The sequence below is a fragment of the Rhododendron vialii genome, chromosome 5a (assembly GCF_030253575.1).
Source record: "Rhododendron vialii isolate Sample 1 chromosome 5a, ASM3025357v1".
NCBI lineage: Eukaryota > Viridiplantae > Streptophyta > Magnoliopsida > Ericales > Ericaceae > Rhododendron > Rhododendron vialii.
In genome coordinates this window covers 26,902,515-26,915,122 of record NC_080561.1, presented here as the reverse complement: position 1 = coordinate 26,915,122, position 12,608 = coordinate 26,902,515, and the positions used below count along the sequence as shown (strand labels likewise).

General features: G+C 35.9%; 1 protein-coding gene across 1 annotated transcript; it reads right to left on the bottom strand.

Moving 5' to 3' along the window:
* Nucleotides 1-3,946: 3,946 nt before the first annotated feature.
* LOC131325626 (uncharacterized) lies at nt 3,947-9,895 on the bottom strand. The gene is made up of 6 exons (XM_058357960.1): nt 8,230-9,895; nt 7,273-7,515; nt 6,379-6,552; nt 6,158-6,264; nt 5,385-5,683; nt 3,947-4,603 (listed from the first exon to the last, which is right to left on the bottom strand). Exons 1-6 carry the CDS (start codon nt 8,338-8,340, stop codon nt 4,146-4,148), a joined length of 1,392 nt encoding a protein of 463 aa, XP_058213943.1. The 5' UTR covers nt 8,341-9,895; the 3' UTR covers nt 3,947-4,145.
* Between the last annotated feature and the right edge of the window lie 2,713 nt (nt 9,896-12,608).

Genomic DNA, 12,608 nt, shown 5'->3' with positions numbered 1-12,608 from the left:
AGAGGATTTGTTGTCTTCACCTCGTGGCACCATGTGTCCATATAACCTCCACTTCATGGGATCATGGGTAGTTACCAAAGCTAGTGGGCCATTTTGACAAGTCAAATAGTCTTTAAAAGATAAATAACTACTTGCCTACCTCTTGAACATACAAAAATGGAGATCATGGGCCTATTCTCCAACTTCCCAAGTGTCCACAGCTTGCCATGTGTCCAAAAATCCCATGAGGTCAAATGGTTTCTACACTTTTCTCGGTCATGGGCAGTTAACAAGAATAATGATACCCATTATTCCCATTTTACAGAATATTTTGGAGCCACCAAATAATCACTATGGATTATGGGCTCTTTTCAATAATTAAGCCCAAAATATCATTAGCCCATAACCAGATTAAGCTAAAATTAATTGGGCCTAATTAATATTGTGTTGGCCCATTAATTTTAACTTAATACATCTCTATTTTTCGGCCTAATTTAATCAAATAATAATTAAATGGCATTCCAGCGCTAGCCCAAGATTTGGTGCCAAAAACGGGTGTAAACAATCCGTTTTTGGCACCACATCTTGGGCTAGCGCTGGAGGGCCATTTAATTAGATGGTAATTAAATCAGACCGATTTTTATGAGTTTCTCGGGTTAAAAATTAATGAGCCACATTAGTTTCGATATTGGAGCAAGGCCCAATTAATCAAAACCCGAGTAAAACACGATACATTGAATAATTTTCCCACTTGGATTATTATCAAAGGAAGTCAGGCCCACATTCGTTTGGGACACGTGGAAGTCGGTCAAAAATGTGCTCCTAATATTGCATGGAATTAATAAAACTAATTCCTATAAAGGGGAACATGGCTAAATTCATTGGCCAAAGTATAGGAATTGGGCAGTTATGAATACGTGGTGGGATATTAGCACATGGCAAGTTATACCCATTACTTAATAGTTAAGTGGGTTTTTAACTGCTTACAAAACGCACGATCTCGGATCATGGAGCAAAAGGCCGGTTATGCACGGGAGTTCATGGGACACATGGCGCCATAAGGTAAAGGTTGGAAATTCATCTGCATGCAAAAACCGTAAATCCTCTTGCCTATAAATAAAGGAACTCACGAAGAAAAAAGGTCACACACCAATCAAGCTCAACGTTTAAACCAAAGTCTTCCCAGCAAAACAATTATCTTATTTCTCTCTTATTTCTATCTCTCTTATACCCCAACTTTATTATTACGATATAGTAAAGTTATTTCATCTCTCTTGTATCCCCAACTTTATTATTACGACGTAATAAAGTTATTCTACGTTGTTACTTCTTTTCCTACACAGTTAGGAAATTATTAAGTCCTCGCTCGTAGAGGCAAAACCACGAACCAACACTGCAATCCAGCCCTTAGGTTTGCAGCACGATCGCTCTTACAGATTCGAAGTCAGAAAAAGGAGCACTCAGTCATTTACGTTGGACGCGACAAGTCCTGGCACGCCCGCTCAGTCCTTGAGCCATTTCGGAGCCAAAACAGTACCCTAAAATTTCAGGGTACTTTAGGATTTTAGGGTACTCTTGGGTATAGGATACTCAGGGTTCAGGACACCCTAGAGTTTAGGTTTATGCGCTTTCATAGAGCCATAGGGTTTAGGTTTAGACACTTTCATAGGGTTTAAGGGTGCACTTTCCTATTATGAGGTTTAACGGTTTAGGTACTTTCATAGGGTACCCTAGGAGTTTAGGCATTTTTATAAGGTACTCTAGGATTTAGGCACTTTCATAGGATACCCCAGGGTTTAGGTACTTTCAGGGTTAAGGATTTTAGGCACTTTCATAAGATTTTCGTGTTTCAATAATTAAATGAGACCTGGTGAGAATTACATTCTATTTTCTGAACTTAGAGGTAAAAAGCCCTAAACAAAATACGGGCTAAGTTATGGTTACACCGTTTGGGGAACATTACATTGTGGGTGACATATAGACAAGTCCTACATAGACGATCGGAGCAGGGGCGGCTACACTAGTAGCCCAGAGACTTGAATCTTCTGGGTTCAAAAAATGCACTGAAAATTTTATATTTTTGTATAAAAATTATTTTTTCTTAGTATTGTCGGCGTTGAGTTATTCGTGCAAGGTTAGAATATAAAGTTCAAATAAATTTGGACACAAAATATTATGGCCCAATAAAACCAAATAAGCCCAGCCTAAATAAGTTTGACGGTTTAAAAATCTAAAATTTACAGCAGTGTAAAAAAACAAAAGTAACACGTGGAATACTATTCCTTTTTCAAGTGACTAACAAAAATATTATCTTTTTTTCCCCTTATTCTTACGACGAATACATTTAAATCTTTGCTCCAATCATAAAATGTAAGCATGACGGCTTTACTAGTATTTGCGGGGGTTCAAGCGAACATTGGGAAAAAATACACTAAAATTTAGCATTTCTTAAATTAATCAAGCTCAATTTATTTTTAATCAAATAAAAATCTGCATTTAAGCTAGAGTTTTGCATTGCAAAAAATCTATGCACAATTTTGCCACCGCTAAACCGAAATCCTAGAGCCGCCGCTCGATTGGAGCCATTCAAATTGTTTAAAACATGCTTTTACGAGTTCCTATAAAAGATCAAAAAAATATATATATTGAGAAAGGCTTGATCAATTTTCATCCCAAAAATCGTAAGGATAAAAAAAGAATGAATTGATGAAGTTCTTAGAAATAACCAAATGAGCTGATATTTTAAAAGGACCCTTAAAACTAAATATGTTTGCCGAAAAACCACTTAGTGCGATCGGATATCGACAGATACATGAATAAGTTACATCTTATTCTGTAAAGTGTAAGGCTCAAGTTTAACATTGCCATTCATTTAATTAATTTACACCGGGGTGATAAATGAGCCGAAACGACCAAGCAGTTGTTCAAGCTTCGTTTCAAAACTTAACGAGCTTCAGAACATGTTCAAGTTTAGCTTAAAAACTTAATGAACTTGTGTTCATTTGTTAAAATAGGAGTATGGAGCGGAGCTGATTCCCAATGAATAAGTCATCCGTTGTGGCTAGACGCAAAGCATATATTCTCCCTTTTCTTTCCTGTTTCCTTGGATCATGCAACACAGATGTCCAATTCCATCAGATTGTATCACAACTCATTTTCTTTCCAAGTCTTGTGATGTTCTTTCGAGTGGTACCTTTTTTTGATGAAAAAATCTTGCTGAATCCTAGTAAACCAGATCCAGAACTAGCAATTAAGAAGCACAAGTGTATGCACAATGCAACTAGTTGAAGGCTCATTGCCTTGGTGAAATAAAGAGCACAAAATGCAATCGCAACCATGAAATCCAAATCTCCACCGTGAAAATCCTCTCCTTTGAAATCCCCATCTTTTGAGGTCTAGGCTAAATATTGCGCTGCCAGGCGTGAAAGTATTTTTCAACACCTGAACTATATTCAAAACAAAAACCAAATTGAGTCTTAAGTCTCAATCAATAGGATCGGCTAGATTAATCCATTTTTTCCTAATTGGATTCATGTCAAAGGAATCTTTTATGTGTTTGCTGTCAACCACCTAATGTACAACCACATGCCAGAATGAATGGATGAACCATATATATGTATAACAAAACAATAACCAACGTCAATTTCAATGTTGATTAGATATTTGTGATCCTAGCTATTTTAATTGCAAGAAGTACCAAACTGTACAAGATTAATTAAAATCCAAGTACGATTTGCCCTTGATGCATGTGGGGTAGCGGGTGAATATTTGCAGGCTTATTGTGAGCTTTGGATGTTTGCTTGTGTTTAAGCTGATACACAAGTTTGATATATTCCAAAAAAAAAACAATAAGATCAATGAAAGATCTCTTTTCCTCTCCCAGAAAGGATCAACAAACTACAAAAATTTCTCCAAATGAAATGTTTAAAAAAAATGATATTCAATACCTGAAACTCTACTCATGAGATTTGCATTTTCAATAGAGGAAATGAAAATTAATTATTTCCCTCCTAATCCACAAAATCAGAGAAGTCATGAAACAAACAAGTAATAGTCAAGTAACATTAACTAACTCACACCCCTGCCTACAACTCCTAATAGTCTAGTAACATTAACTAACACACACCCCTGCCTGCAACCAACCCCTACTTTCCTCATCTTCAACACTACCGATCGACCTTGTGGCCAACTCCGGAGGCTGCATAATCCATTACCTTTTGTTGTGACAACTCGTATGGATACAATGAGTTTGCTGATACAAAATTCACCGTCTGATTCTCATCAAAAACTTGTGAAGGCAACCAATCGATGGGCCGAGGGTTAATTATGCCACCACCTACTTTAAAAGTCTCGTTTCCACCCAAAATCGAAGGTTCATTGTAAAATGTTTCTTGATTATACTCTAACTGATTCATGCCAATTACATTCTCAGGACTTGCTTCCTGAAATGGTTGGCACATTGACCGCAATCTGGCAAGGAGTTTTCTCTCATTAGACCACTCATTCTGTGACTCACTTAGAAAATGGTTTTCAAAGTCAAAAAGAACTCCTGTGTTTGGATCCATCCATTGATTCTCAAGTGCAGAATCAGTACTGTTTTGCTTTCTCCATTGACACTTGAAAACTGCCATCAAGAAAACAACCCAAAAGAAATGAAATCGACTAATTAACTTTTTAGGTTTAGAAGAATGAACATCAGAAAACTCTATTCTGTGGACTCAAAAAAATTTCATTTTATAGGAAATATCAATGATATGTTTTCAAATTCTCAAAAATCATTTCTTTCTACTAGAAATGAAATATGAAAACAGGGAAAATTATAGTTACCCCCCTCTAACTAACCCTCGCGTACACTTACCCCCCTCTAACTTTTTTTTTTGGCACTTAACCCCCTAAAACTAATTGAAATTCAAACGGTCATAACTTCTTCGTCCAAAATCAAAAATATACAAATTATATATCGATTTCGAGGTCTTGAAGTCAGCTTTCTAATGACACCAAAATCACATCACGATTCAAAGCACACAAAAAGTTATGATCAAAAGAGTAAGGGCTGGTAGACAGAAAGACCGTTTTGATCATAACTTTCTGTGTGCTTTGAATCGTGATGTGATTTTGGTGTCATTAGAAAGCTAACTTGAAGATCTCGAAATCGATATATAATTTGCATATTTTCGATTTTGGACGAAGAAGTTATGACCGTTTGAATTTCAGTTAGTTTGAGGGGGTTAAGTGCCAAAAAAAAAGTTAGAGGGGGGTAAGTGTACGTGAGGGTTAGTTAGAGGGGGTAACTATAATTTGCCCATGAAAATATTGAGCTTTTTTTTTATTTTCCAAAGCAATTTTCAAAATTGTTACAGAGAACTGATACTTAAAAAAGTAACTAAATGGGACTTTTTACATACCTGACATTGGTGACTTGGAGTTTACGATATCGAGAGGTTGCCCAGTTGGTAACTTGAAATTTTGAGTTTGATGAGGAGGAACCAAAGATGGAGGAATAGTTGGACGAGGGAATGGCGAATTGCATGAAGTGAAATCAAAAGGGATCTCTAAAACTCCATCTATGTTGCTTGAACAGAAGTAAAGAGAATTCAAGCTTGGGAAAGGCCTTTGGCTTAGCTCCCACAAGTGATCATCACATTGCAAAAGCTTCTCGTAGTGCTTGTCAAGAGTTCCTGGAGGAAATTTCACTAAATGTATCCTGCAACAAAAGAATGTAGGGTTTTTCAACTAACTTTTTTTTTTTTTGTGTTTTCAAAAAACAACCCTTTTGATAGAATAGCAAAGACAAAAAGAGAAAGAAGAAAAAGCAACTTCTGAAATGTAATTAATTTTCGTACTCGTCTTTGACGATTTGCACTTCTTTTTGTGACTTTATTCATATTAACCTGTACTATTGTATTTTCAATGTAGAAAAGCTAATAAATGAAAGAGTTGAGTCAATTTCAGAAAAAGAACGGGTTATTTCCTAAATTCTTGTGAATAAAAATTTAAAGCAAAGTACGATATAAAAATAAATGCAAAAATCAATACCATTTCTGGCATTCCTAAAATTAATTATGCAATAAAATAAGAACAACATGGGACCATGAGTCTTCAAACATTTAGTTTTTGTAAACTCAAAAAGCAAAAATGAAAAATAGAGGAAATACTGTCAAGCCAATAGGTGTCAAACCTGCAAATGCGAGCTTGACCTCCCGTAAAGTCCGATGCCTCGTGCCAAATAGTATGCTTCCGGGGCTGTGGATTAGTCTCTCGAAAGAACAGAGGTGATTGCTTCAACTAAAGCAAATTTAGTAAAAATTTCCCGTTAAAAACACACAAAAAGAGGAATGACCTTCAATTCTCTACTTAAAGTAGGGAGAAATATCATTGAACTAGGGTATAATCACTAACCTGAATTTCCAATATTCCAGGCTCATTGTTGCGAATAATTGCTCTAATTGCTTCAATGTCAGACCATTGTATTTCAATCTTGCTCTTAAGAGAGCCCTCCAACACTTCCCACACAATTTTCCTCTTGGCATAGTAACACTTTGCTATCAAATCCCCTTCTTGCCTAGTTAACCTCTGCAATTATTTCAACCAATTGAATGGAGTTTTTGATTTTTATTTTTTAGTATATAATCATCTCTTTACGGTGCATATTTTGGGGATCATTTTATTGAGATCCTATTGGTTTTCTTGTTTGTTTTTGTCTTTCTATCTTATGTTGAGTCTGAACCTAAACATAATTGCGTCCAAAGTGAAACTAAAAATAAACAAATAAGCCAATAAGACGTGCAAACCAAGTAAGTCCTACGGATAAGTTAAATGTTTCTGCCTTCAAGTTTAATAAAGCTCCACTTTTGCCCTTCTAGCTCTGAGTTGCACAGTTTACGCCTTACGCTTTATAGCATGTTGCAATGCAATGTTCTATTGGATTCCTCAATGGAAACTAGCCACGTGCTCTCAATGTTAGTTTGTACGAGGGCTCGATAGAGAGAATAAAATATTTTCTCCCGCCATGTGTGATCTAACCTACATGTACACAAAACAAAGGGAGGGAAATATGGATCGTGGGGAAGGAAAATAGATGTGTACAAAGGAGAAAAAACCGAGGGAGAAACCGAAGCTGTGGATTTTTGCAGATTTTATTGACATAATCCACTAGAAAGTCTACATTGCAACATGCTACAATAACCTAAGCCTTTAGTAGTCAAAATCAAAGATTGAGAAACTTAAAAACGGAACTTAAACTTGAATGATTCGCAATCGTAATTCAGATGGGTACTAACTACTAACTATTACCTCCCAAGAACCAATCTTTAGTAGTAATGCAGGAAAGTTTGAGGCCTTCAATTTCTCTCTGTCTGACATTGGTTGAGGCACAAAACCATCCATCTTTGTTTCTTGAACTAAAGCTTGATGTTTCTCATTTGAACAGCTTTTGCTCCTTGTTTGGGATAGTTTCATTTCTACCAAGTTGACGAAGGATGGTGTCTTGGTTAATGTCAAGCCAAGAGGACTTGATTTTTTAGAGGAGTCTACTTCCTGCAAGAGAGAATGGGGTGAGTAAAGCAAAATACAAAAAAAAATCATCACCAGCACACCTTAGTCAACGTAAACGTAGCCAAGGGCAAACGGAGGAAGACCAAAATAGTGGGGTCACATGACCACTCTAAGTTTAAAAATATTTATCACTTCTACTAATTATAATTTGTATTGAATATTGACAATTTTACCAGCGAATATTAAACAACTACTTTAAGAATCCTATTAAAAAAAATTTGCCCCTTCTATTACCACCATTTGACCTGTTGGAGTTGTGGAGTTATACTTGTATTTCTAGAGTACCATACTTCTAACAACGAGAGATATAGAACAACGCGAGATATAAAGGAGAGGCTATGTGAGACCCAAGCAGTATAATCCATTGACGCAGGTACATTGTCAAACCACGGCATGGTTTCAAATCGTGGTATCGAGAACCCTAACGGATGGATGAAAGTAAAATAGCGGTATCAGAGGTTCAAAATTTCCGTTACGTAACAGCCTTTCTTTAAAACCCTAAACCACTATATTTTTTCTTGGCAAACCACATTATAATTTTCCTATATTCTGTGTCATTATTTTGTTTCAGTGATTTATTATTTGTGTAGATCAAAATCATCTCGTACAAACCATTATTCTGTTTCAATAAAGGAAAAAGCAATCGCGCATCTGTGCATCATGTCACATTGAGATAACTTTAGAAAGAACAAATACCTGATGATTGGATTGCGGGAAATTCAGCTTGGTTCTCTTAGAAACAGAGGTATGATAATCATCTGCAGAAGCAAATAATCCATCCTCATTCCAACCGAGCCCCTGAACCATAATGACAATCACCTGTTCATTAAACACAGAAAAAAGCCGATCAAGAACAATTCCTCTCTGTCACCTCAGTGTTTTTCTCTCTTCTGTATCTGATATTTTGGGGTGTTTTATAACGTGTTAACCTATATACCTACTTTTGTGTAAGCGAAGCGGGGCAGTATCTGCGGAGTTGAAAGAGGGAGGAGAGAGAAGAAATTAAGGCCAATCAGATCAAAGGTTTTGTCTTCAAGTAAGTCTTTTGACTTTAGACTACTGAGACGACATATTATGTCACGTGGGTACCCCCGGCTATTCCGGGATTGTGTTAGTTGCACATTTTTTATTTTCCAATGAGCTCGACTATGGCCTATGGGTGCCGAAAATATACACCAAGCGGACTCATTTTTGGGTCTCATACAAATAATTTAAATTGTTCATAAACCTTAAAATAATTTTATAGTGATGTTGCTAAAAATCAACTCCATTGAATATGCGTAAGGGGTTGATCCAATCTTTTACAAATTTCATTCAAAAGATCCTGAATTCTTAATAAAAACTTGAAAGATTGAATCAACCACTTATGTATATCCAAAATAGAGCTGATTTTTTAAAAGCCACTCAAAAATTTGTTTTAAAATTAATGAACGATTCAGATTATTCGTGTTGGACCCAAAAGTGGACCCCACAAACTGTTGTGTACCAGTAGCATTTTCGTTTTCCAATGGCCCACAGTAAATCAGTAACCAAATGGAATTCCAGTAAAACGGAGACCCAAAAGATTTTTGTAATGGTTCCAAAACGGAGAATTGTTAATCTCAGCTTTTTACTGGTCCTACCAATAAAGAGAGAAAATGTAAAACTTGAAGCACATCAATTAGCGCATATATGGCTAAAAAGGAAGCATCTCTTAACATACAAAATAATGGGCTGAGAATGGACAACCCTTTGCTTCAGGCTCGGCTTTGTTTGATTTGAGTTTGAGGGAGTTTTGGGGGTAAAATAAGTAGAGAGATAGAGATATAAGAGTAATAATCAGAGAGAAGACTTATTGCGAACCGTATGCAGAAGGAAGGGTTTGTTCTAGAACTAATTTTATCTGAGAAATAATTGAAATTATACTTAACTAATTGGTTATGAGACTTTTAATCAAGTCACTAAAAGCAAATCATATTTACCTTCTCATTGTTATCGTTTGAGATTACACAAAAACTACATCCCACTAATTGGCAGGTGTCCAGGCCAAGTTTATGCGCATCACGATTAATCACAGTGTCCACTTGCTATGGGGTCTCAATTAATGGACTAGACCCAAAAAAATTAATAGCACTTAAGAGGTTTTTGACCATGAGACATTAGGAGATAGCAAAACCCCTAAGTTATAGGCTTTAACCACTAGGCTAACCCGCAAGGTTCATCTCACTAATTGGTTATAAGTCTTTTAATCAAGTAATTTAAGTGGTAAGTGATATAACAAAATGAAGTTTACATTTATTTGCTGTAGCTCCCCTATAGCTAGGAAATTACTAATGCATTGACAAACACCACCAACTGTTTTTTGTTTACTACTTGGTGTTACTTGCTTAATTACCGCACTACTCAAATGAGGCCTTCCACCCTTTATATAGGTGTTCACTATATTCTTCAACAATCTAGAATATTTTAGACTCATTCCCGTTAGAACACACCCCACACACAACCACAGTCTTCTTGAACGTTCTGAAATATTTTAGCATCTTCAAGGCTCTTGTCATATTCTGGAATGTTTCAAAACATTCTAGATACTTCTAGAATCCTCCAGAACTCTAAATTATTCTTGAAAGTGTAGACTCTCAACACCCATGTGGGTTATGATTGCAAACCCTTCCAATCTTAAGCGAGTTCCACTATTAAGTTCCTCAAGTTTTGATTTTGACCATTTAGGCCTCAAGTTATTGTAGCATGTTGCATTGTCGTCTTTCTATTGGATTCCGTCTACATAATCCACAAAATTAGTACTCACATGTTTTCCCCTGAGCACTTAAGAGGCTGCAAGGGAGGAAACACTTTTTATTTTTCCCTTTCGAGATCCATAGCTTCGGTTTCTCTATCGGGTTCTTCTCCTTCATACTTCTATTTCCTATACTCATGATCCCTATCTCCAGAGACGGAATTAGAATTTTACCCCAGTAGTGGTGAAATGTATACTAAAAAAATAAAAAGATGCATTACAATATTAATAGTCATCAACTCTACAAAAAAATTAAAATAACATAACAAAAATTATAGTAAATGATATTTGTCATTTGCACAAGGAGTGTGAAAAAAAACTAACTTTAATTGTTTGGGGTTAAGTTGTTTTAGGGTTAAAGTGTGGAGTTTTTTTTCCTTAATTACACCTCATCCGTTATATTATTTCACTTTAATTGGCCCATTGAATTTAGTTTTGGAATATTATTTTGGGTCTCCTTTCTTGAAAAAAAGAAGAAGAAGATTTAGGGCTAGTATATCACAAAAAATTAGGAAAAAATCTAGCGGTGGCGAGACTATATAAGTTGGAGATAATTTTTTTAAATACATATAATAATTTCAATTTCTAAAATTCTTGTCGTGGCGGCCGCCGCCACTAGACCCCCCTAGTTCCATCCTTGCCTATCTCCCTCCCCTCCCTCTGAAATGTGTACAAGCAAGTTAGCTCCCACATTGTGAGAAAAAAAAAAAAAAAAAACATTTTATCCTCTTTGGCCCTCGTAAGAACTCACAGTAAGAGCACATGGCTATTTTCCATCGGTGGAACGTTGACGTTGCAACATGCTATACAATGAAAGGTGTAAATTGTGCAACTCATAGCTAGATTTAAGGGAAAAAATGTAGTTTTATTAAACTCGAGGGAGGAAAAATGTTATTCATCCGTAGGGTCGGCCTAGTTGGTTTGCACGTCTTACTAGCACATGCCCACTCAAAAAATTCAGTATTCGATATGGTGTCCTAAGTAAAGTGAGCAAAATGCCCTCCAAAGGCCCGTCGCGTCCTTTACTCAAATTTATACCAAATCGAGTTTTACTAAAAAAAAATTACTCAAATTAGGGGTGGTTTCATTATCCCCTTCCAAATTCACATTTTTTTACAATAATGGAGTTTTTACTCAAATTTGTAGTTGAATTTGGATCTATAACTGTTATTTTTTAACAGTAAAAATAGGGGTTTTGGCCAAGTTGTATTCTTTCTTTTTCAATTCCTGTACATTTGCATGTCTCAAGTTGAAAAATTAACAACGAGCATTTATTCCAAACGCCAAATTTCAAACGGCAGAAACCGGAAAAAGAAGTAAAAAAAAAAAAAAATACGCACCATAGTTTCTTTATTTAAATTCATCAGAAAACTCCAAAAATCCCAATAGACTCGTTATCTTCGATTTCAGATCTAGTTTACCCCAAAATTATGGATTAAAGTATATATAGTTTTTTACCTTCCATGCAGCTTTTCAATGTAGTTCTTGGCCCAGACTGAAAGATCATCAATTAAGTTGGCCGACCGGGACTTGACGTCAAGACCTTGACGCCGTCGGGCGGTCTCCAGAAACCATATATGTTCTCCCTTGCAATGCCGGTGACACCAATGACTGCAGTGGATTTCGCCAGAGTAAATCCAAGAGTGAGTGAGTAAGTGAGTGGTGTAGATTCGAGAGAGAGAGACCCAATCGTTTCTCAGCAGCTGATGATTACCAAAAAATAATAATAATAATTGATGGTGTTTGTGTAATATATTCCAAGAGTTTGGGTACATTTTTAAGAGTAAGAGAACACACATTAGCCATTGAATTAATTCAATCTCAACCATTGGGTAGACCTTACACCATTGAGTTTTGTAGTATATTATGATAAAATTCCAATAATTAACAAAATAAAAAAAGGAAACCGATAATGCCACGTGCATTTCTTTTCCTGCCACGACCATTTAATGCACTCGAGGTCAGAGTGACTATTTTGTCCTCTTTGGTCAAAAGCTGGGCCTTAGAAATCCTAAACAAAACCCGTCCTTCTCCCTGTTCCATTTTTTCTTGCTTTACAGAGTTCTAGTCTCTAACTTTGTTTATAAATTTTGTTTCTCTTTATTATAATGCTTTACTTTTGTTAATTTTTTTGAAAATGAAAAATACAATATGACACAAAATTGAAAAAAAATAGGATCTAAAAAAGCCGTCCGTTTGGAATTATATTTGTCCGTAGTAAACTCTTTTAAGCATGTGGTTATACTTTTCTATCCGATTATGGGTACATGATTTAGTGTCATCCTCCAATTATACATCAGAT